This window comes from Schistosoma mansoni, chromosome 1 (assembly GCF_000237925.1).
Source record: "Schistosoma mansoni strain Puerto Rico chromosome 1, complete genome".
Lineage (NCBI taxonomy): Eukaryota > Metazoa > Platyhelminthes > Trematoda > Strigeidida > Schistosomatidae > Schistosoma > Schistosoma mansoni.
The window spans coordinates 23,538,293-23,565,729 of NC_031495.1; the positions used below are offsets into that span (position 1 = coordinate 23,538,293).

Here is a 27,437-nt window from a genome sequence, read left to right on the forward strand (position 1 = left end):
AGTGACGAATGACTCTAGAGTACAGGTAAGTTCATCTGACGATTCTGAAGGAGGAAGAAACGAGCTTCATGAACTCCACTACTAGCCACTGGGCATCTCAGCTTGTAACATTAGAAAATATCGAGGCAAAGGGTAAACATTTGTCAGTAAAAGACTGATCAGACCTAAACTACAATGGGAAGATTCCGACATCAAATTCAAAAATGCATTTCATGTAGATACAACATTTATACATAAACAATTTATTACCTGAATAAGAGTCCGCGTGGTCAATGTTAGACATAGTTTTCGTCAGCTTGTAAAACATCCACATAATTCTTCACATCCAGCAAACTAGGTTGTTGATCGGTCTACATTTGTGTATTAGGTTGCCTCAGCATTTTAATTAGTTAATAGAAGCCGTAATTTGAATATCACAAACACATGAATAGCTTCTGGCCCAATCAACGTAATGCTCAAAATCAAAAAATGAGTAATGAGACAAACTTTTGAACATCGTAAAGTGCATCAAAAGTCAAATATTTAAATAGAATAGCAGCTTACAGAATTATCCTCAAATGTTTTACTTGTTGTAAACAATGCCCTTAATTTTTCAATCGTTCTAAGGACTTACATTCCCACTTAATATTCTAAAATAAATTATAGGCACCAAAAAGTTGACTCATTAATCCCAAGTTTCGCTATGAACCTTGAGTAAAATCGAGTTACGACGTTTATAATACTGATATTACTTCATGCTTCACGTACAATACTTGAGAAGCGCAATTTAAATACCACTTATCTATATCCATTAAGTCTCCATTTATTATTTGGTCAGTGGTTGGAGATAGTTTTGCAGAAATCGATTTCCGATCTCTATAACAGACACATTGGTTTGTATTAACTAACGACATAGCTCAGTTATCAAACATCCAACGTTGTATTTTTGAAGAATGTGATTAATTAACGTGGCACTTACAGTGTTATACACAGTTGCTGTGTGTGTCCAGTGGGTAGAAGAAACGTTATCTGCGTCAATTATTACCACTGTAATTTTTCTTTCCTAAACAAGTTGCATATTAATATGCCAGTTCTGTTAAAAAATGATGATATCCATAATAGTTACGACTGGTCGTGGCTGCATACTAGAAACTTCAATTTCTCCCAAACAACCAATAAAGGGGAAATAAAGGCGAACAAAGGGGAAATAAAACGGAAAATGCATTGGAAAATAAGTCGTAAATAAAGGGGAAATGCGCCAAAATGTCTGCTTTTTCGCCTGTCCGGGGGAAATAAAGCGGAATTTCCCCTTTCTGTCGCCCTGTTTTTCAAATGTCGCTAAATTTCCGATATTTCCCCTAAATATCCGACGAATAGCCGACTTTTCCCCTAAATATCCGACGAATTTCCGATTGTCACCCTAAATATCCAACGATTTATATCGTAAATATCGGACGAATTTCCGACTTCTACCTTAAATATCCGCTACATTGACTACTTTTTCCACTACATACACACTAATGCATTTACCGCAACCGCCTCTTGTGTTCGCTTTCATTCCCACAACACAGCACACGAGTAATGTAAAGTACGTAAAATATGGTATAATTTCCAAATTTTTATTGAAAACAAAAAGTTCTTCTATGTACAAAGTTATGAGCAGTTGGCAGATGGTAGAGTATCAATGCTCAATATGTAATTGTCATTGTCACGGACCAGGCATTTCACGTTTTCTTTCTTTCCACCAGGCCTGTTGGACTATGGAGAGTCAAACAATTCTTGTGAATTCTAAAATGTGATGAACAAAAACGTTATTAAATCTAGGAAACTTGTTTTGCACAACAAGGTACTTGAAGCTGAACTTACGGTAATATCCCTGAACACGGAAGACTGTACCTATAGATAATGCAAAAACAGTGATCACTTTAAAGCCGTACATACGTGTTCTTTGTTCCGTCGATGACGCTTCTGGACTCTGTCTCTCATGTCGTGGAAATAACTTTGCGTCGCCATGTCATATAGTTTCGCAAGGTCTTTCTCGTTGATAGATGACGAAAGGAAACGATTAGTCAGTGCACCTGAAGTTTAAAAACCTTATTTATCTTACTTCGTACGCAGCCGTAAAACCTGCACTTCTGAATCGCTCGTTTTGATGAAGTACCCAGTAACGTGAAATTAATGGCGACTTCAGGTTCCATGATGTAGGACAGAATATATCGCATAGAGGTTTTAGGATCATCATCCATTAGACGTGTCAACATAGCCATCTGTAATAGGAATGAATGATAAAAATCATGTTGTGTGCTTACAAATCTGTCCCTCACGTCTTTTTGCTCTAGACAAGCGTCCAAAGTTCCCAGTTCCTCTTCAGATGACAAAGGGAACTGTTGGCTGGATAGTCCACAGTCAAATTGACGCGGATCTTGGCGGTCAGTGAACCTTGAGAGTACCAGCTTCATATTTGTATTCAGTTCACTAATGCTTGCTGACACTTTAAGCAGCAAAGTATAAATTCTTTCAAATCGGAAAAATAGAAGTAGATCGTAGGGATGACTTACTGAGCAGTTAGATTTTTATCCTCGGATGTGGAGGGCGAGCTGTCTAATTGTGTCGAACTGCTTAATAGACATGTCCAAATGAAAGATACTTACTTGGCAATGGGAGAGACAACCTTCCCAAACATCCGAAGTTTTGGATATTGGACGCGGCTATTCCCAGCCTGCATCTCCGCGACATCCATGTCCACGGAATTGTAAAGAAAACTTTCTTTACGTTTTAATGCACACAACATAGCTATGTTGTGTTAAGATGACGCTTTCTTCTGAATTGAATATGCCTTTATCTCTGTATATCCATCACATGTTTTAGTTCACATCGGATTACTACCACTCCTTTCACCCATAAATTTCAGCTCTTAGTCTTTTACTTGCTTAGGTACAATTTCTCAATTTCGCTCCAAGCAATCACTGGATTCCAGTGATTTTAAAGGCTTATACCTCTGATAATTACTGTTTGATTGATTTGACAATCCCTATGGGCGGAAAGTCACTTTTTTGCGTTGGAATTAACTGTCAAGTTTGGAGCTTTCTTTGGTAACATTAAACTATACTGCCGACCTTTGAACGAATCTTAAATGACCTTGAGAAATATTAGCCAATCAGAAGACAGTTAGTATAAAGTAAAAATATATTATACAAAACTCAAAAACTAGAGGGGATATTGTTCTTTTACATGACTTAAAAACTTATCAAGGTTAGATATTGGTTCATAAGTTTTAAAATCATAATGCATCCGATACAGGAACTCATCCATATGGCTCCATAGTAGTCGACTTCTGGAACCATGATAAGATCTCAAGAATTCTTTTAGCTTCGACCACATACCTTCAATGTTATTAGTGTGGACCCCAGTTGTAGGGTCTACGAACGGACGCTTGTGTACGACAACCTCATGCACGTAGCCCAGTCCACTTAGGCACCTGTAGGCTCTCCAATCGTCCGTATATACCGTAGTTCCCGGCAGCACGTATTGTTGTATAATCGGTATTATTGTCGGTGCCTTTCGGTCCCTGACTTTTTGGAAATGTCCTTTTCCTAGTGATTTATCATAGATTCCAAGGACCTGTGAGGTATATTTATGGAAGAGGTACTTACCCGATCTTCTTTGATACTGCGGCCACGGTTGAATTTGCGTTTCCTTACGACTGTTTCATCTATTTCAACAATCCTCCCAACTCCTCCATATGATTCGTGTACGCTTGTCAATTTTGTAGCACATATTTCTCGGCAATACTCGTACCACTGAACTGCCGAAACGCCACTTACATCGGAAAATGTGGCCGCGAGTGTAACTGGTGCTTTTATTATCCAATTGGCATCAAGGATCATTATCTGCCTTAACCTTAATTCCGATCGAGCGAAGAAAGTTCCTGCTCGAGCTGACTTTCTCTTCCAACATGAAGAACATCGAGAGATAACATCATCTCGGCAGGTTGCACACTGTACAATGGTCATTTCACTACCACAGTCACAAGTATATGAACTTCTCAATAATCCTTTCTCTTGAAGACGCTCAATCATAACGTCTTCGTTAAAATCCGCTGTAAAACGGTCGTACGTAAGCATTTTGAAACGAAATCAGCACCGTGACCTTGAAAACCCGCGAAAGCTTCTGATTGGCTCGGCAGTATAGTTTAATCCCACCCTTTCTTTTGTACTGTTGGTGAGTTCTTAGGATGATGTCCAGGTGTCAAGTTTGGCTTTATATGATTATCGGCGATATTGAAGTACGGATACTGAGTACAGCTCATTCAAAATGTGACTACCAAGTCAACCGATTGAAAAACTTTATGTCAACAGTAACACTAATTGTCGACAATAACAATCATGCCCGACCCAGTTGCTGCTCAGACTACTGTGCCAAGACGTCTGAGATAAAATAAGATACTCAGTGAGGTTGTTGATTTAATTTGACTACCTCCTGTGTTGCTTCATTAACCCACCACAGTGACTGTGTAAACGCCAATGACAAACCATCCAAACATGAATTGAATGAAACATAAGCACTCCACCTAATGGTAACTCCATACGACCAAACAAGTGCCAGTATTTTCAATATCCATCTTAATCTACGTGTACTGTTGCCAGAAATTTTGATGGCTTATTCTTTGAGTGGATTGCATTGATGTATCCTCTGCCAATAGAGAAAAATTAATTATTTGGCTGGATAACCTTAGTCTATCTTAGAATTCGACCATACCGATCCTTTGAGATACAGGGTTTCACTCCCTTCTAAGCGAGAGATCTTTTGGATTACTTAAGTGCACTATTTTTATGGAGTACATATCGAACTGTATAACTTTTGTCCCGAAACTACTCGGGTTACAGCGTCACGAATATTATAGTTCACTACAGGATTCTGGACACATATGGCTTTGATAGTGATAAAACATTTCAAGCGAAAGCATGGATAACAAGATAGACATTTCTGAATTGTCAAGGCCCTCGCATGTTATGATATTAGAGATGCTTCGTTCGGAATTGCTTATCGACTATCCACGTCTAATCCGATGAACAAACGGCATGAAACCGTCCTCATCAAATAACTTAAAATCCTAAAGGACTGTGAACCAAGTTGATTTCTGACAAGCACAGTCTGCTCATCATCGAACCTGCAAAATATCGGGGAGCTTCGGATCTAGCTTTCGAATATTTCTCTTTAATTATGTAGGCCTTCAGTGAACTCTTCGGGTCACTCATCTGCAAGTGACTGTTTAAAGAAAAATGAAAGTAAGTAGAGACAATCCAATAATGAACAACAGAAAAAATAACTACTATGACCAGGTGTTTACTATGGTAAAATAATGCGTAGACTTTTACTAACCAGTTCAGTCGTAGAATGATAATAACGACCAAGATAGGAGATAAATAAAACTCTTACAAGACTATCATTGGAATCTAGACTTAAGACTGTATCCCTCGGGTTCTCCACTGTTTCATGGGTTGTGACTTACCACTGTTTTTCCTAAATAGCCACTTGTTATATTCAACATCATTTATTCATTGCACGAATACCACATACCTTCACATCTGTGATAAGGTTAATGATAGAAACCTATTGGCAGACTGATTTCCTGAATTTTTCTAAAAATTATAGATCATACAATTTAAATGGTTCTAAACCGAATTCACAAAGTAAGAAGAACAAAAAGAGTAACAAAATGAAGCAACGGCAGGTTTTCAAGACCAAAATTATCAATACAGAAACATACAATTCAAAAATTAGTTTTACAAGTACGCAACTTCTCTATGTAGAATAAATACGAATTACTATAAGAAAATTGATAGATATACAACATTAATTGCAACTAAAGCAAAACAGAGAACTGTTTTATCAAAGGAACTATTATAGATAAGGTTCCTGATAAGTCATGGAAAAAGAGATGAAATTAATGTTGAAAAACAAAGTAGAAATGCCGAAATTGAACGAAAAGCAGTAAAGTCAATTTATCTTGTATATCACATATAACACTTCGCAAGAAAAAAAGTCCGTGGCGAGATGCGCTGTATCTAAAGGAGAATATACCAGGATGGGTCATTTTTATGAAAATGATTTTAGAAACAAGTATATTCAGTGGTTGACTCGTACATTTTACACATTGTCATATCCCTTGTGGTGGGACAACCTTAGCTCCTGGAATCTTGGAAATAGTCTAATAAAAAAGAATAAAAGAAACACAATATCATTCTAGATAGTAAATGTAACAACATAAACCTATAATCAAACAAATCTATTGACAAAGAAACATCAAATTTTCATGACGTTTAAGCAAATACAACTAGTCGGCTTGTTGTTTCGCCGTTAGTTATATACATTAAAAAGAAAACGTAATTGAACATAGGTATAACATAAAAATGGATTTCAAACAAAAGCACCATGCACTAATGCAGGTCTATGGTGTATTTGTATCTCAGTGCGAAAACCCTGAATATATAACAATTTTCCTGTAGAATAAAAATCATCAAGTAAACAAGACGAACAATCTAGTTTCCTAAGAGTAAAGACATTTTTCCACTAACAACGATTAATATATCTTTATTTGTACTTGACACCGAGGTTTCTATCTAAAACTGAAGAACTCTCTGTCCATTTTGTGAATTCGTCAAAGCCAGCTGTCTCTGGGATTCAAAAACTGGAGAATGTTATTAAATTTAAAGTAATCTATCTCATTATCACCACTTCCTTATATATAAGAAATAGGACAGAAATATTCCTGATTGCAAAAATATAGCTTAAGGTACAGAACCACAAAAACTTCAAGTGAGTGAAATTAGATGAAAATCTCTAGTTTTACATGGCTATATTCGGTATTTAAAAAGTAAATTGCCAAATTAATCTTCGGTATACATAATCATACGACCTTATTCCAGATGCTACCCCGATAAATGTCGAAACACTAGTCAATTTTACCAACAGACTCCTATTAAATCTTTCGCCTAAGAAAAGCTACATAACGACATGAATCACATCAATGTTTTCACGTATAATATATTTTCAACTAATACTAATCGACAATGGAATTAAGAAGAGTCTACGAGAAAGTTGCCTACAAAAGGCTAGTCATCAAGAAAACTACTGTGCACTTATTATAAGCATGTTCATACAGATACAGAAAACTAAGATGAATTTTTTATTAGTGTGTTAACAGTACCAAGTTTAATAACATGCATACTCGGTTATAATAATCAAGCGTTTCTGAACCAAATCATTCGTCGTTGTTTGAGTAACAGCAAATGACATACGTAGATGCGCAACTCTAATCGGGTAATGTAAATCATTTGGACACTGATTGTGATCCTAACTATGGTTGATAGGATCTCGAAGATAGCATTAGGAAGTTTTGGATCTGAGTTGAAATATTCAAACTTTGTTAATATGAACCAGCTCAACTAAACGAAGTGATCATATACAGTGTCTTAACAAAAGTGTTTTATTAATAAAATGCTAGCGATAAATAGCAAAACTCAACAATATCTTTCGATAAACATGCAGTGTATATTGAACAATAATATTACATTTAAAATCGAAAGCAAACCAGAATGAGAAAAGTAGCAACAAAATGAAAAGAACAAAAGTTTAACCTGACTGAGATCAACGTTTGTTAGAGCTCGAATAGCATGTGGAACAGTCCCAACTAATGTAGTAAAATCTTTGCCCAGATTAGTGAGACTTTGTAAAGTAGCTGGTTCACCATTAGAACCGTTCATTATAACAATTTCTTTGGTTTTGCTCAGTGGAGCAGCAACTTCAGCAGCTATTTGCGGTAATGTATCCAATATGAGATTTAGAATAGCAGCATCACCGTATTTACTATAAGCTTCAGCCCTCAAACGCATTCTCTCCGCTTCTGCCCGTCCAACAGCTTCCATAGCTTCAGCTTTAGCAATACCTTTAAGACGAATACCATCGGCCTCAGCTTGAGCTAAAAGAATTTTCTGTGATCTAAAACAACATTTAATAGAAGAATAGACAGTTATTTTTCGTAGGTATCATTACCAAGGTTTGACTTGATAACTTTAAATAAATTGAGCATTGGGTAGAATGTTATAATAAAAATAATATATTTGTAATATCCCAATGAGTAGAAAAATTAGATTTTCTGACGTTTCTCTGAAGAAGTGGCTTACACTAAGTCAAGAAATGTCAAAAGATTTAATTTTTTTACTCATTAGGGTATTAAAAATATATTATTTCTATTTAGTTATCAATTTTATTCAAAGTAATTATCACAAATTTGTCAGTAAAGTATTCCTATTAGCATACTTTTGGCAACAACGATAGCACACTTAGTGGACATTATATAATATTAAAAATTACAGGTAAATAACGTTTTTACTTAACTATACTTTAGAAAGTACAACAAAAAGTACTCATCAAATTAAAAATAACTACACATTAAAAGTACTGATTGGAATTAGGAAACAAATATAATATTGATAATTTTGAATAATTCTACTCATTGGGATATTACAAATATATTATTTAAATATAATATTGTTTTTTTGTTTAAAAATACATTACCCATAAGCTATATCATTCTCAATCTTAATTGAACGACCGTTTGTTTTTAATACAAAAAATAAGAGATAATAAGAAATTAGATATAACGCGCCTAATTTTTTTCAAGATAATGAAAGTGAGAAAATACTAGAAGATAATCTGAATACAAGATGGTTTACACGAAAATCTACATCTGTGAAACTGGCAGAACTGCTATGACATTCAATAATTTTACTGAAGAATCTCTTCGCAATCCAAAAAAATAGATTGCATTGAAACATGGTACAGTAAACCTGTAATTAAAATCCAATGACAGATGTTTTAATCACAGTGCACTTTTTATATTACTCCACTGCAATGGACTGGATTTTCATCTATCGTATAATTGGATATGGTGACGGTTTACTGATTATTAGAGAATTAATGATTCACAGTGAAGAATCATACAATTAATTGTTTTGTAAACTCTATGATTTTGCGGATAATTTATGATTTAAGGGACGTTGGAAGACTGAATAGAATAAAACTGGCGAAATGAACATGTCGTTTATTTATAAATTGTTATCAACTACATTATATAAAAAAGTAAATATTCGATGATAGCACTGAAAGTTTACTGAACAGCAAATTGTTGACGATTCAGACTAAACGCACTTGTTAAGAAAATCTGAAGAATTCTGAGATTTACTTCAGGAATTAAAGAGTAGTCCATACTTTCTTGTCTGTAGTTGTTCATCAAATAAATAGTTTATGCAATGCAATAAAATGCGTATACGCTCAAATAACGTATACTATGACGTCCCTTAACTTTACTGATCTGTTAAACGTCAAGAAAGTCTGGATACATTTGTCTTATTAATCCAAACACCAATGTAAACTCGAAATAATTAATACAATGTTTATAAGAATAATAATACAATTATTAATCAGTATTGATGTTAAGCCTCTTGAAGAACTGTAATCAGAATGGGGATTTATCAAACAATGCAATTAATACACACAAGTGAAAGTGTTCAAGATTAATTTAGTTACTTTGACTAACAAATTATGTAATCGAGATTAACATGAGTAAACCGTCCGTTTAAAACAGAAATCACCTTTGAAATAAATAGTCTAAAATTCAGTGGAAACTTCTTACTGAGTTATTTTAATGTATACTTACGACCTCTAGATTACTATTGGTTCTAACATTTTGTCATGTGTTATCCGGTCCCATTATGACCACACGATATTAAGTAGACAGAGTTCAGTAAACTATTGCATTCACCAACAGTTTTACATCACTGAGTGACGCCAGTTAGAGAACCACTGAAAACCAAGAAGTGCTGGACAGTTGTTTTATCATATTATGAAGTTGTTCAGTGGGTCGAATCCAGGACTATCTGGCCTAAAGGTGAGTTTGGTCTTCACACCACTGAGTTGACATGCTACCTTATAAACATCTCAAAAAGGCGTTCTCCCCCATTTATATACACAACGAAGAAGCATATTTACTGAGAAGTAGAAAGTAATACTATCCAAGATGAGTAGATTGTATCTGAAGTAACAGGTTTAAACTTGTAGGTGAATACACTTACTTCCTTTAAATACTCAGTTGAATTAACATTAAAACCCAAAGCAAAATAAGAACGGTTATGATAAGAAAAAAGCCGAAAAGTTAAAATCGTTAGACAACAACTCTAATTTCATTTAGCACTTTTGTGAAATGAATATTTTAAAAATCAATATTGTAAGTACTTTCATTATTTTAATGGATATTTTAAAACACAGCAATCAACTACACATAAATTAATAAGACTAATATATTAGTGTGAAACAAATAATAAATAAGGGATCCAATTAATTAAAACACAGAATACCTATAACCCTCAGCTATTTGTTGTAGTCTATAAGCTTCTGCTTCAGCTGGACGTCGTACGGTAGCATCCATATTCTTTTCAGTACATAGTATGCCTTTTTCTTCAATTTCAATTTGTTTACGACGTTCAACAATATTAATATTCACTTCTTCTGTTCGAATTTTTTGTCTCTCTTTAGCAGCCTAAAGATTAGCAACAACCCAACAAATTATTTTGATCAGTTATAAAAGTTCAAAATAACTATTATAAAAAAATTCATTCACTCTGCGGTATGGCAAGTGATATGCTGTTAAGAGCTCAGTGTTAACAAATGAGAAACCTACTACCTAACGATATCAAAATTAGTTTGGTAGTACTTTCAGCAGTTCCATAGATTACATAAAATAGACCAAGGTCACGTAAATACTTGTTGATGTTGGGATTTAAAAGCTACAATAAAATAACGATAATAGCTATATTATTCATGAAATATCCTTACATATTTTATACTTAATAATGTTTTACCATTTACATTTAATACACTATCTGTTTACTATTTCTATAATCACATTGACCAACTACATTATCCTGCATTTATTTTCAATCCAAAGCCGATAATAATTCTTGTGTATAATGAAGATAGCAAAATCATTTATTCATTAAAAAAAATTGGAATTCTCTAAACAATCGTTTACAATAGTTAGTTGACCTTAATAATAAATTAAATGTTTATGGATCAATATCTTGATTAAGTCATGCACAAACCGATAATAACATTCATCTTGAAGGTACCATCAATAAATACTACAACTGACCTAGTTTCATATATCAAACAAAGTATTTTTAAGATTTTGAGTTGTTTTCTTTTCGCTTTACGATACGTTTAAAATACATCCAGCATGATACATATATGGATCAGTTACTTAGAATGGTCTTGTCCATCCTCTTTCCTTCCTTTGTTTTATCAGTATTGCGTAGAGAAATAATAAATACTCAGTATATGTTTGTTGACTTATTCGTTTTGTATTTGCCTTACAAAATCCAAAGTATTGATTTTTGAGCTATCAGGTCTATAGATCTAAAACTATATGTTTAAATGGTCAAAGTTAAAAACCCTAATGTCAAAGTCTACAATGGACACAAACAACACATTTCATTTATTAGGATTGAATATTCTTGCAGTTACAAATACAGAAGAGCTTTGTACAATATGTCCTTTCTTAACTCGTGAGTAATTAATATTATAATATAATTCTTAATATTGAATGAGATATGTTGATGTTGATGACAATCAACCGACAAAATGACCATTACAAGGTTCATAATTTCAAGACGATAGGAACCAACTAACTTACAGTATAAGTTGTTTACTTTGTTAGCTGTTTTGCAACTATGTTCATGCCAGCTGATAGCAAAAAGGAAAATACTTTAAACTACTCGTATTATGAATATTACATGTTAAAACTTGGAAGTTTAGTTTACACATATTTCAGGTTATCTAACTAGGGAACTGTTTGTACAGATCTACTTCAAAATAAAGTGGTTTACTAGTTTGGTGAAAAACACGTTACTAAAATGACAAACAGATACATAATGAATAATTAATTCACTTCAATATGGGGAAAGATATCTCGTACACCCTGTGTTTGGATTTACGTACAACTAATGAACTTGAAAACGTTCACGCATGGTATCGTTAAGTCAAATATCCGTCTGTGCGCTAACATAGATAAAATTGAAACATATAGAAACCCGAACGATTTCATTATATGTTTGATGATAACTGTTGTGTAGAGGACCAAACACTTGGAGTAAGTGCTCAGAAGTATATCTTTTAAACATTTGATTGGATAAGCTCATGATTGAGAGCTTTTACAACAAATGATAAACACATCAACTAAACATAATTACACATTCGTAGTTTAAGAGAAACATTGGATAAGAATGTACTGCATAATCAAAACCACGAAGCTAGACACCAAATCATTGTTCACTGATGCTGTAAGATTTTACATGGATATGCTTTTAAAAATCCCCAGACAACTCACTATCATGATGAAATATTATGGTTGAAGTACATATACTATAGACGGGCAAATTAAGGCATGATACTAGTCATCGACTGCCGATCTAAGCAAATTGGGCTCCGTCTAATAATTATAATTTACAGTTGGAGACCTTAAGATCTACTGGTCAAAAGTTGCAGTGGCGTAGATGCATTCGTTCTTTGTCTTTCTTTAAACACTCAGCTTAGTGTAATTGGATGCTCTGATCTCGTTCATACCTTTGGAAGTAGCATATGTTCAGTTCTCCACTGAAACTTACTTTCCCAATTGCATCTCTTTTCTTTCTGGTTTATTAATTTCTTTTCTCAGTGTAATGTCATATGTGACAAATTCGAACCGAAACACATGGATATCAAGTCCCACGCAGCCTATATGGCTGACTTAATCAGTCACAATAATGACTTTTGACAAAATAGTGACTAACATATAATGTTGAATTAAATCATTCAGCGAATCAAAAGCTGAAATTTATCAGTTCCAACCATTCATTATAATAAATAACGGCGGTTTAACAAAGTGTATTGCGAAAAATATATATTGCTTACGTACAACAAAACACCTAAACTTATGAACCAGCATTAAATGTAGTTCTTGCAAAAATCTACCTAAAAATGCTCAGAAAAAAAAGCTTACTCATAGAGTATAGTGTCCAAAGATATACCCTTTGTACTGATGATTTTAATTACCTGTAATTTATAGGCCAATTCAGATTCTGCACGAGCTGTATTAACCTCTTGATCAAAACTAGCCTTCCTCAACTGAAATTCACGACTTGAATTAGCAATATGTGTATCCGCTGAATAACGAACGTCCAAACGACTACGATCACATTCTGCTTCCTAAACAAAGATCGATGATACATTGACACTTAGCAGATTGTAAGCTTATATTAAATTTTCGGTTTACATTTAAAACTAAGCTAACTTTGAAACATATTTCAAACTTCGGCAATGGGGAAAATATATTAAGAGTAGAAATCGTGAACATAAGTTATTTTAATCAATACTAGATATTTCAGCGTCTTACAAGTAACGTTATTATGTAGGTGGTCGAATTTTTACTTTTTGAGATCAATTAATCATGATGACAATAATCAGTTATTTTGAAGTTAGCAAGAAGAGGAATACATACTGGGGAAGAGATAACCTAAGATTGTAAAAAACACATGGTAATTTAACAGTAACTTTTGAGTGCAAAAACAACATTTAAACAAACGGCTGACAAACAATTAACGAGAAACGAAAATATATTTTAAACGCAGAGGCTATGATGTAAACAGTAATGTATTTTACACTCACAGTTAAATAAAGTGCCAGAGACAGAACAAAGAGGTGTGTGCAGAACTGCTGATGAAATAAAACTTAATCAGTCACTCAACACTATTTTTATGGCATAAACTTCTAAACAAATAAAATGTAACAAAGAAGATAAGCCACTATAGGTAGTAATGTATATTAATTGGTGTCAGACACCCTTCAGTCTACATTGTTATGTTTACAAATACTCAGTAACACGATAAAAAAAATTGTGAATTGGATAGATCAGTTGTAATATAGCAGACAACGTGCAAGAATTTATCGTCACATTGAAATGCACAAAACTACATTTTTAAAGTTTTACTGAGAACTCTTCAACTCGTGAAGTAATATTTTATTGCTCAGCAGCAGACGACAGTAACAAGAACATTTGAATTTGAAGCTTCCAACTGCTGAAATTATTCTTTGGGATGAATATTACGTGCCTAACGATACATCTATTTACTATCAGAGCCCTGATACAGTCGAGAGTGGAGAGAGTCAGCTCTTCCTCTTGGAATGCTCTCACATGGCCACATGCATACAACCACTGCCAGGGAACTCCTACTCACTCACTGCCTTCTCGCCGCACGGGTATTGTTTACGAAATTGAAAGGACGAAAAGCGCGTGTCCGACGCTTTAACCGGGTCGGTGGATACGCAGCATCCACTTAGGGGACTCGGAATACCCTGATTCCAAACCAATAGTGCACATGGGCTTCAGGATCTTAAAGAAACAAATGGCGTATGAACCAATCATTGGTCACCAGCTACCATGGGACTGCATCTCCTTACGTTGCTCTACTGTCTTGTGGATTAGACTTTTAGGTCAAAGGCTCAGGGTGTGGCCCCTTGAGAAAACCACCTGCTTTGTTTTGGGCCAAGGACAGTATCCCAGCCCTCGCACAAACCGAATAATTTGTGTGGCGCATATCTATTTAATGCCTCATTGTACCAATGTTTATATGTTTAAATAAATATTCAAAATGTACACTGCACTTTTAAACATGAAGGCGGAAAACGTCTTTCTGACTTCCGGTATTCAATCAGTAAGTCACAACGTAGAACTTCGTACGTACGTACAACAGATCGAGTTGCCATACCACATTAGCACAGAGATGCAGTTGTCGACTCAAATCCCATAGTGGTAGAAGTAGTAAGAGTATAAGTATTATGTGAAAGATTAGGGTTTGAAGATGTTATTGAAGGAGTATAATACGGTAAAATAAATTTGGAAAGAGAAAAAGGATAGGGACATGAGGAATTCAGAAGATTAGAATTTGGCAAAACACAAAAAGTGGATGCACCTTCTCCAGTGTAAACGATTTTGAGCCATGTCATTCAAGGTCTCTAACCATCGATTGCTATCATCTGGCGCATCCCAACCAGATAGCCTACACCTACCAGCATGGCTCAGTCCAATTTTCAGCGACTTCATGGATTTGTGCCACGTTTTGGTCTGGCCACCCCTAGCTTTCTTCCAACCTACTCCTACACAATAAAACATTGCACGTCGGGGCAGTCGGTGGTTGGGCATACGTAACACGTGTCCCAGCCATCTCAACTGATGAAGTTTCACTACTTCATTAATCGATTTGCCATCCTTACCTAGTACCAGTTTCCTAACAACTGCATTACTTACCCGGTGGTCCCAGGATATACGAGCAATACTTCGAAGACAACTATGATCGGATACTAGTAGCCTACGAATATCCTCTACTCTTACCGGCCATGTTTCACAGCCATAAAGTAGGAGGGAACGAACGGTTGTGCAGTAAACCCGTCCTTTAGTTGCTAGATGGATATCTCGCCTACACCATAAATGACGCAAGTTAGCGAAAGCTAGACGAGCCTTCTGTATCCATGCTGAGATTCCGCCACACACTATACCACAAGGGCTGATGAGACTCCCAAGATAAGTGAAGCGGTCAACACGCTCAACTACTTTACCCCTTATCATAAGTTCAGGTGTCCATGCAACCCAATCCTGAAGTAAGATTTCGCACTTCGAGGGGGAGAATCGCATCCCGAACATGCCTGCATAGTTGCTTATAGTGGTCAGAAAACTACATTTTGTCAGCGTCTTCACCAAATAAAACTATGTCATTGGCATATTCTAAGTCAACAAGTAAATCTCCTGGTAGAAGTTCAACCCCTCTAAATTTAGATGATGAGTGTTATTTCTAAAAGCACATCTACGATAAAGTTAAACAAGAAAGGAGAGAGTGGACAGCCCTGACGAACACTACTTGAGGTAATCAATTCTGATGACAACTCGACCAGTTGTGTTCGAGTACAGAGCCTTTATGAGGTTAATGTACTTCTTTGGTACTCCCTTCAGTGACAAACACTGCCATAGAACCTCACGATCAACGGAGTCCAATGCCACCTTAGGGTCGAGAAATACTCTTATTGTAGGGCATCTGAATGTATGTCTATGTTCTAGGACCTGACGTAGATTGAATACCTGGTCTATACAACCACGTCCAGATCGAAAACTAACCTGGTTTTCTCTAGTCTATTCTTCACGAGCTTTGGTTAGGCGTCGAAGTATTACTGAAGCTAATATTTTAGACAACCTGGAGGTGCTTGGAATCAGTGAAACACATTGGACGCAGATTGGACAACAACGACTATCTTCAGGGGAACTTCTGTTATACTCCCGTCATGAAAAAGAAAATGCCCCAAATACACAAGGAGTGGCATTGATGCTGTCCAAAAAAGCACAAAATGCACTTATAGGATGGGAATCTCATGTACCAAGGATCATCAAAGCCTCCTTCAAAACAAAGAGAGAGGGCATTACAATGAACGTCATCCAATGCTATACGCCTACCAACGACTACGATGAAGACGCTAAAGACCAATTCTACGATAGGCTGAAGTCGATCTTCGAGAAGTGCCCAACCAAGAACCTGACCATTCTGATGGAAGATTTCAATGCCAAGGTTGGAAAGGACAACACTGGATACGAAGACGTCATGGGACGACATGGACTAGGAGAAAGGAACAAAAATGGTGAGGGATTTGCAAACCTATATGCTTTCAATAAACTGGTCATAGGTGGCACCATATTCCCACACAAAAACATACACAAAGCCACTTGGATTTCACCGGATCACACTTCACAGAATCAAATCGACCATATCTGCATCAACAAAAAGTTCAGGAGGACGATGGAGGATGTGAGAACCAGAAGAGGAGCTGATATAGCATCCGATCATCATTTGCTGGTCGCCAAGATGAAACTAAAACTCAAGAAGCACTGCACAACGGCGCGGACATCACAAAAGTTTAATACGGCTTTTCTTCGAGATGCTGACAAACTCAACAAATTCAACATAGCCCTCAGCAACAGGTTCCAGGCCTTTCATGATCTACTCAGTGGAGAGGGAGCTACTATGGAGAACAACTGGAAAGGAATCAAGGAGGCAATCATTTCAACATGTCAGAAGGTTCTGGGCTACAAGAAGCACCACCACAAGGAATGGATCACTGTTGGTACACTGGATAAAATTGAAGAAAGGAGGAACAAGAAGGCAGCAATTAATATCAGCCGAACAAGAGCAGAAAAAGCCAAGGCACAAGCCGAATACACAGAGGCAAACAAGCAAGTGAAGAGGAGCATCAGAACCGACAAACGTAAATATGTGGAAGATTTAGCAATGACAGCGGAAAAGGCTGCAAGAGAGAGAAACATGAGACAACTGTATGATACAACAAAGAAACTTGCTGGAAATCACCGTAAGCCAGAAAGACCAGTGAAAAGCAAGGAAGGCAAAGTAATCACCGACATTGAAGAACAACGAAACAGGTGGGTAGAACACTTCAAAGAACTCTTGAATCGACCAGCTCCACTGAAACCACCCAACATCGAAGCAGCACCCACAGACCTCCCAATCGATGTTGGCCCACCAACAATTGAGGAGATCAGCATGGCCATTAGACAAATCAAGAGCGGCAAAGCAGCGGGACCAGACAACATCCCGGCAGAGGCACTGAAAGCAAATGTAACAGCAACTGTCAAGATACTCCACATCCTCTTCAGTAAGATTTGGGATGAAGAACAAGTACTAACAGATTGGAAAGGAGGACCTCTGATCAAGATACCAAAGAAAGGCGATCTCAGCAAGTGCGATAACTACAGGGGCATCACCCTTCTCTCAATACCAGGAAAAGTCTTTATCAGAGTATTGTTAAACAGGATGAAGGATTCCGTAGACGCCCAACTTCGAGATCAACAAGCTGGATTTCGTAAGGATCGATCGTGTACAGACCAAATCAGTCAGTCAGCTACAACGTAGGACCAGGCACATATATGCATCGGTCCAAGTTGCCATACCTCGTTAGCACAACAAGATGAACACCGGATTCATAATAGTTAATTTAGTGGTGGTGATAGTATATAAATTATAGGTTGTATATAAGGATATAGTATACGAAGAAAGTTATGAAGCAATTTTAATCTCAAGGTTTAAGGGGAGATAAGGAGTGTATACACCTACGCCATTGTGATCGATTCTGAGCCATGTCACCCAGAGTCTCCAACCATTGGTTACGATAGTCACGCGGACCCCAACCAGGTAGTCTGCATCTGCCAACATGGCTCAGGCTAGAAGTTAGTGACTTCAAGCACTGATGCCATGTTTTGGTTTGGCCGCCCCTAACTCTCTTCCAACCATCCCCAATACTAGTCATCATACAGCGTCGTGGTAATCGGTGTTCAGGCATACGTAACACGTGGCCCAACCATCTCAGTCGATGAAGATTCATGACCTCATCAACTGATTTACCATCATTCCCTAATACCCTGCGTCTAACCTCACTATTACTTACCCGGTTATCCCAGCAGATGCGAGCAATATTTCTAAGGCATCTGTGGTCAAATACTAGTAACCTACGAGTATCTTCTACTCTTAATGACCATGTTTCGCAGTCATAAAGTAGAACAGAGCGAACTGCTGTGCAGTATACTCGTCCCTTAATTGATAGACGGATATCTCGTCTTCGCCATAGGTGACGTAAGTTGACAAAAGCCAAACGAGCTTTTTGAATCCGTGCTGAGATTTCGTCAGACACCAACCCATTAGGGCTGATCAGACTTCCAAGATAAGTGAAGTTGTCCGCGCGTTCGACTACTTCACTCCCTATCCTTAGTTCAGGTGTTGACGCAGGCCAGTCCTGGAGTAACAATTTACATTTGGATGGGGAGAAACGCATCCCAAACATCCTGACATTATTACTGAGTTCCAACAGAAGACTCTGCATTTTGTCAGCGTCTTCACCAAACAGGACTATGTCATCTGCGTATTCTAAGTCGCTTAGTGGTCCTCCTGGTAGGAGATCAATTCCTGAAAATTCAGTCGACGAGAGTGTTATTTCCAGCAACAGGTCTATAATGAAGTTAAACAAAAGTGGGGATAGTGGACAACCTTGACGGACACCACTTGAGGTTGTAAAATCATATGACAGTTCGCCATAAGCTCTCACTCGACTGGTAGTGTTCGAGTAAAGAGCCTTCACAAGGTTTATGTACTTCTCAGGTACACCTTTCAATGACAGACACTGACACAGAACCTCTCGGTCTACAGAGTCAAATGCTGCTTTCAAGTCAAGAAAAACTATCATTGTCGGATGCCGATAAGCGTGTCTGTGCTCTAAAACTTGACGAATGGTGAATATGTGGTCGATACAGCCACGACCAGGTCTGAAGCCAGCCTGATTTTCTCGTGTTTGCAGTTCACGAGTCTTAGTTAGGCGCCCGATAATTATTGAGGCTAGTATTTTAGATGCTATGTTAGTCAGACTAATCCCTCTATGGTTATCGCAGGATGATTTGGACCCCTTTTTATATATTGGGACAATCAGTGATTGTGACCAGTCGGATGAGATTACGTCCGTCTCCCAGATTTTAGCCAGAATAATTAGTCAACCTAATCGCTAAAATTGGACCACCATATTTAAAGACCTCTGGAGCCAATCCATCAGGACCAGCTGCTCTTCCTCCTTTCAGATTAGTTATAGCCTTTTGAACCTTAAGTAGGGTCGGGGGCCTACTTCAATGTTCCATTCAGGTTTTCTGGGAATAGTGGGTAGTTGTGCAGTAGCTGAAAGCCAGCTAAACTGCTCCTTAAAGTGTTCCGCCCATCGTTCTAAACGTTTGGGTTGAGAGCAGATAAGGGTTCCGTCTTTTTCCGAGATTGTCTCACTTACACTTGACTTCTTAATTCCGGTTTCTTTTATTAGTCTGAATAGTTGCCTGGTGTTGCCTACAGCCGCTGCCTTTTCCATCTCTTTTGCTTTCGTTGCCCACCACTGCTCACGATCGTTCCTTAGACTTTTAGTTAACCTAGATCTAATTTGTTTACGCTCTTCGTCATGTTCAGAGCCTGATGGGATGAGTTTACGCGAATCCATCAGTGAAATAGACTTAGAGGAAATCCACTGCTTTTTTGGAGCCCTATGGTTTAAATAACTAATAGATGTTACTGCTGTTTCCACAGCTGTTCGTATGTCTTTCCAAGCAGCATCTGGGTCAGTCTCGTTTACAGAACTGCCTAGATGTGAACTCAGTTGTTTCTGGAATTCGCATTTGGCTTTCTCGTCCTCCAGTCCAATCCTAATGGGTCTTCTTAGTGTAGTTTTCCTGCGTCCATTGAGGCGCAGACAAATGCGCGCTCGTATTAAAGCGTGATCAGAGTCTAAACAAGTATTCCAATACGAGCGACAATCTTCTATTGAGCCTCTCCAACGATGGCTGATGACAATATGGTCTATTTGAGTCCATCGTTGGTTTGGTGCAGGTGGTCGCCATGTTAGACGATGTCTCTCCTTATGCTTAAAATTAGTGCTTGCTAAAAATAAACGATTGTCTGAGCATAGTTGCAACAGACGATCACCATTATCGGTTCGTTGAGCCGGAATACTAAAACACCCACCTAAATGTCTTTCTGTTTGATTTAAGCTGCCTACCTGGGCATTAAAGTCACCCGCTACGAGCACTATGTCTGAGCGCTTAGCTTTCTGAAGAAGCTCAGAGAGCTTTCTGTAAAAGTCATCTTTCACTTCATCATGGCTGTAGTCAGTGGGAGCGTAGGCAGAAACGACGAAAAGGCAACGACGTGTGTCCCTATCCTTCCGAGTTCTTACGGAGCCATTTAGCCGGACAGCACACAGGCGACTGTCAACGGGGATTCATTCTAGTAGTGCCTGTTCTGCCCTTGTACTTAATGCTATGCCTACACCTGCAAGTCCACGAGAACTAGCCAACGGGTCGCCAGATACACGGAGGGTGTATTTCGTTGGCTGTCCATTTTGGCGAGGTGAGGTCAAGTGAATGACCACACTGGGATCCTGTATGCGTGTTTCGGAGACACAGCATACATCAATGGCACGAGATTCTAGGGTTTTAGCTAAGGAGGCCTGTTGACCGATTCGGCATAGGGTATGTACGTTGAAGGCTCCAATGTGTAGTTTGGAGCGAGGTTTTAGTAGACCTGGGACAGCGTTTCGCGCACTAGAATCGTTGGCCATGGTGACACTTGAGGAGGAAACCGAGAGAGGAAGTTTAGTGTTGAAAGTCAAGGTAGAAGGAATAGTAGGAATTGAAGAAGGAGATTGATTATGAATACAGTGGTCTTGAGTGATGTTAGGGTTATGAGAGCAGTTATCACTTCCCGGTTGCCCACACAGTGGAAGGGTTCTTCTAGAGATACCTGAAAAGGAAATTGGGTTAGAAGTGGTCTTAATGACCTGAGAGCGTGACCGCAGTGCCCAAAGGACAACTGCTGGAGGTCGGTCACACACGACCTTTTTGTGTTAGCTCTGTACTTGTTGGGACCTTACCGCCGGAGACGGATATCCGTGGGATAAGGCGAGGTGTGCATTTTTAGGGTCGACCTTTTCTAACCCTACCCCTTCTTGTGGGAAGGCAGCATCGCTGTCACGCTGGTTGTCTGAAGGAAACACCTTACTGCTGTCACACCTCTGTACAGTCAGCAGTACGACTTCGCCTTCGGACCTTGGGTTTGCTGCTTTTAGTCTCACCGCTCTTCAAACGACTTGCCTGGCATGGTAGGACCTTGAGGAACGATTGTTCCAGCCAGTATAGCTCGGTTGATTCATCACGATAGGCAAGCCCGACCACCACGTCAAGGTAGCAGCAACGGTCGGTCAGACCAAATCGCAACTCTACGTATCATTGTGGAACAATCAATCGAATGGAATTCATCACTCTACATCAACTTCATTGACTACGAGAAGGCATTTGATAGCATGGACAGGACGACACTATGGAGGCTTCTTCGACACTACGGCGTGCCTGAGAAGATAGCCAATATCATATGGAACTCCTATGATGGACTAAACTGCCGAATCATCCACGGAGGACAACTCACCGACTCATTCGAGGTAAAGACCGGTGTTAGGCAAGGTTGCTTACTCTCACCCTTTCTCTTTCCCCTGGTGATCGACTAGATCATAAAGACGTCAACAACCGGAGGAAAGCATGGGATACAGTGGACAGGCAGGATGCAGCTTGACGATTTAGACTTCGCGGATGATCTGGCTCTTCTATCATAAACGCAACAGCAAATGCAGGAGAAAACGACCAGTGTAGCAGCAGCCTCAGCAGCAGTAGGTCTCAATATAAACAAACGGAAAAGCAAGACTCTCCGATACAATACAATATGCACCAATCAAATTACACTTGACGGAGAAGCTTTGGAGGATGTGGAAACCTTCACATATCTGGGCAGCATCATTGATGAACACGGTGGATCAGATGCAGATGTGAGGGCGCGGATCAGCAAAGCAAGAGCAGCATATCTGCAACTGAAGAACATCTGGAACTCAAAACAATTGTCAACCAACACCAAGGTTAGAATTTTCAATACAAATGTGAAGACAGTTCTACTGTATGGGGCGGGGACGTGGAGAACTACGAAAGCCATTATCCAGAAGATACAAGTGTTTATCAACAGCTGTCTACGCAAGATACTTCGGATCCGATGGTCAGACACTATCAGCAACAAGTTACTGTGGGAAACAACAAACCAGATTCTAGCGGAGGGAGAAATCAGGAAGAAGCTCTGGAAGTGGATTAGGCACACTTTGAGGAAATCACCCAATCGCGTCACAAGACAAGCCCTCACATGGAATCCTGAAGGTCAAAGGAGAAGAGGAAGACCAAAGAATACATTACGCCGAGAAATAGAGACAGACATGAGAAGAATGAACAAAAAATGGATAGAACTAGAAAAGAAGGCTCAGGACATAGTGGGTTGGAGAATGCTGGTCGGCGGCCTATGCTTCATTGGGAGTAACAGGCGTAAGTAAGTAAGTAATATTTTAGACACTATATTAGTCAAACTGATTCCTCTGTGATTGTCACAAGAGGACTTTTGTCCCTTCTTATAGACTGGCACAATCAGTGATTGGGACCAGTCAGATGGAATTACGTCCAGTTCTCAGATTCTACCTAAGACCTCAGTCAATCTCGCAGCCAGTACTGGACCGCCATCCTTCAAAATCTCAGGGGTAAACCTGAGATTCCGGTAAAGGAAAAATGTCTTACGTCAACACTGTCGAGTGAACTACAGAGTCAAATTTCTTTATAAAACTTAGCACTTTTACGTCAAACAATTTTAGTTACCTTCTACCCCACAGAATGAATCTAGTTTAAACTCAATAGCTTCTTTCCATATAAACTTTCTGAATTTCAGAAAACCAAGATTTCCTAAAGTTATCAAAGTCCAGGCAATGTGGAGCGGTGACTAAGTGGTCAAGGTGTTCGACTTTCATGTAGAGAGTCCCATGCTTAAACTCCACACCTACTTCAGTTTGGACGACCAAATAATACCACTCAGCCCCACACTTGGAATGTGGCTCATATACAAGTACCCAGTAAATGGATTCATTGAAATTGAAAAGATAATGAAAAGAAAGACGGACAATAACGTCAAAGAATAATTGATGAAATAGAAACCGACTTTCGGTTATTTAAGAGAATCTCATTCGTTGTGAAATACAGTAATCTTAGACCCGACCCTGTGAGAGTGCGAAAGTATATGTTCCTGAATAACACTAAACTAGGAAGAAACAGAATGTTGATCAACTTTGAAGAGTTCTTTGACTAGTACTCTTTATCAGTTAAAACTATTTGTCGGCAAGCAATACGACATCCAAAACACGTGATGAAGCTTGATAGATGGAGATTACGAAGCATAAATAAATAAGTACTCTCAAGAACATTGCAGTAAGTTTCTAATGAGAACACTTAGTATTAACTCAGATGATAGTCTTAAATTATAAATAGAAATAATGGGAAAAAATTCCTGACTTTATTCAAACATCACAAACCCAGAAACTACATAGAAAAATATGCATTATTGAGGTCATAAATGAGCTATCTTATGGTTTTTCGGAATCCATCATGATGCAAAATCCAACGTTTATAAAATATCTGAGATGATTCAATCCATAGTATAGTTCCTTCAGAGTCTGCCCTCATTGTTGACCTGTTACAGTAAAATTACACAGAGTTGCCATTTATTTACTGTCAGATCTATCGATAAACTTATTTTATGCTTGTCTAATGTTTGTTGACCTGAAGATATTAACTTTCCTATGGAAAACGATGAACGCTTCTTATCTTTTTGATAGGTTGATTAACAGACAAAGAAATACACAAGGTGGTGAAAACTGCTGGTCTTAGTCCACAAGTTTTTTGTAATTTAGTCACACGTACTTCATAGAAATGAAGTCCATTAGTCTTAAAGTCAATTATGAGCACCGTATCAAGCATCTGAGATAGATAATACTGATATATAATTTATAACACTGGTTGTTTTATCATCAACATAAGACTTTGTCAAAAGCTCATTAGTAACAAGGGCTTAATATATAACGGGTAAGTTTAGGTACCGATATGTCAAAGTACAAAGCGATCGGTATCAAAATAACATCAAACACTGGATTTTTATTTAGCAGTTAGGAATAATGAATAAAACTGGATAAGGTCAGTCGTTAAACATCCACTGGCTTTTCAAAGCTTATCAAGTGAGCAAGCAAGCAGATATCACTTTATGCTACCACATCTGTTAATTTAATAAAATAATTTTAAAAAATTATTGGCCAAGTACTTGAGTATGAGCCACTTTTACGTGTGAGGAATCATGACACTATCCGGTTAACCAGATAGACGTAGATAACGTGAGGTTCTAACCTAGGAAAACCGAGCACCCTGACCAGTGAACCATCGCTTCACACCAATCAATTCATTCTATTAGAAAGCATACTAGACTCTTCTATGATTCTATTAGGCTGAAATAGACTAACAGACTATACAAACCGTGAAAGTCATCAAATTGTGACTCGATCAAATGAAATTTTCTTATAGATCTACGGTGAAAGCTTCCACTCCACCATATCTAATCATGTATTTTAATAAGAGAATGAAACTGCAAAATTAGAAAAGTTAGAAACCATTATGTTCAAGAAATACTAGCATATCCAAATCCAATAAACATATCACATGATGTTATCATCGAACCTATAGATGTAGTTCATGGTCACGGATGGTATACAATCACAGCCTGATAGAGCTTGATTATAACTCAACTACCGCGTAATTCAATTACTCGTGCAGTCACAACATAGAACATGGTACGTATGTAAATTGATTCAAGGTGTCATACTCCACTAGCACAGAGATATGAAGTTATCACGCCAAATTCCTGAATAGAAGAGGCAGTAACAGTATTAGTAATAATAGGAAAGATTAGACATCGAAGATACGACTTGAGAAATTATAAATTAGTGAAACAAAAACAGAAAACGTAATGAAGAAATTAGAACCTCAATAATTCGGTGACTACAAATGAATTTTCATATATTTGCACCCATAAAACTATTGCAAAATATATGATTGATCTGAAATGACCGATAAGTAATCAAAACCTTTCTATTCAAAGATCTAATGGCACTGCATAGAAAGAATACCTTGATTCCAGCATCACGTTCTGCTTCAGCAACTCCAATGTCAGCATCTCTTTTGACGTTTGCTGTTTGTGCACGTCCAAGGGAATTTAAGTATTCCACACGATCATAAACATCTTTTATAGTAAAACTTAATATCTCAATCCCCATTCGTCCTACATCTGGTGCTGCCACCTCTCGAACCAGTGCAGCAAACTGATCACGATCCTAAAACAAAAGGGATAGCAATTAATTGCAATTACTGATATATATATATATATATATATGTATATATATATATATACGATAGTAAATTTTCGGAGCTTTAAGGAATACATTAGAAAGGTCTTCATAATGTACTTATAGTTTCGGATTCCATTGTGTTTACAAACTAGAAAAGCTAGCATCAAATGTCAGATTCTATATGATGTCCAAGTCCGCAATAGGGAATCAGGAGAATTATACAATATGCTAAGATTAAGTTTGCCTTTTGTTATCATTTCGTCAAAAAATAAATCGAACAGATAAATGTCCAACAAATGAGTTAAACTTCCATAATTAGAACCCTTAGTTTCTCATATTTAACTAAAATATGAGAGTTAAGTCTACTGTATTAAATGAGAGGGCCGTTAATTTCTACTTCAATTTTTGAATACTGGTAAGAATTATAAGAGTGATATATCGAGGTTATTCAAATAAGATAGTTCCTGAGACTTTAGGACGAACGATTGTGTAAAACATAACAAATACTTATGAGCGAAAAGGTTGAGATTGATGTGGAACATGTGAACATTTAGAGGTGCAATAGACCGGTTCGCCCTGAAATGACGGCAACATACATAGAATTTGGACTCGGCTGACGTATGACAAAATTTTGATACAAAGATAGTCCGAGATTTTTAACGAAAATCTAAATGTTAACTCTGGAAAATCACTTTTAATTGACAAAAAACACTAGATCTAACATCTGATTTGTTGAATGAGAATTAAATTCAATAAAAGTTAGCACTGAACACTGCCATATAAATTTTAATGTCAAACATTAACAAATTATCAGCAAAATGCATCGAAAACATTTTTAACAAGATAATTTACAAAATGCCGAATCTGTAGGGCCCGACCGCATTTTTTAGAACACTTTACTAAATATAAAGTACCACACATGAACAATGCTGTGCTCGTAAAACCTTTCATAAAGACTAAAGTCAGTAAAAAAGATAACGACTAACACGGTAGATGGCTTCCACTGTCAAGGTGCCAAGTATAGCTCTTAAATGTCCTTCCATTGTTTGAAGTATAGTGTTTTGAATATCTCGTTGTTTTTTACCTAAAAATTGTTGACACGCTGCCTCAAGCAGTTTGTCATCCCGCATCACTTTGACTTGTGCTACGCCTATCAATGAAAAATAAAGTTATTAGACGAATGCACATCAATAAGTTACCTGTCACAGTTAAAGGAACACCTTCTGATGTTTCCACATTTTCGCAAACTGGATTTAGAGTCATAACTCCTAGGGAAATTCTAGAAGTCTGATAATAACTCAAAAGATTTACTTCTGAACCTCAGTGACAAGCCACCAAGCCCAACCCCACCCACCAATTATTGTACGCACTTTGGCAGCTCCACAGCATCCACCTTTTAAAGTAACAGTCATAAATACCAAAAAGTGATCATTATTTTGACTCAATAAAATCATTTTGCATTCCACTAAACGCAGTGACAT

General features: G+C 37.6%; 1 protein-coding gene across 1 annotated transcript; it reads right to left on the reverse strand.

Annotated features, from left to right (window-relative positions):
- Positions 1–5,597: 5,597 nt before the first annotated feature.
- Smp_033970 (putative flotillin-2) lies at positions 5,598–27,437 on the reverse strand (the record flags this gene model as incomplete). The annotated part of the gene is made up of 8 exons (XM_018793728.1): positions 5,598–6,190; positions 7,620–7,980; positions 10,398–10,579; positions 13,129–13,281; positions 25,738–25,941; positions 26,943–27,106; positions 27,156–27,235; positions 27,268–27,437. The coding sequence occupies 8 exons, from the start codon at positions 27,435–27,437 to the stop codon at positions 6,140–6,142; spliced, it is 1,365 nt and encodes a 454-aa protein (XP_018648211.1). The 3' UTR covers positions 5,598–6,139.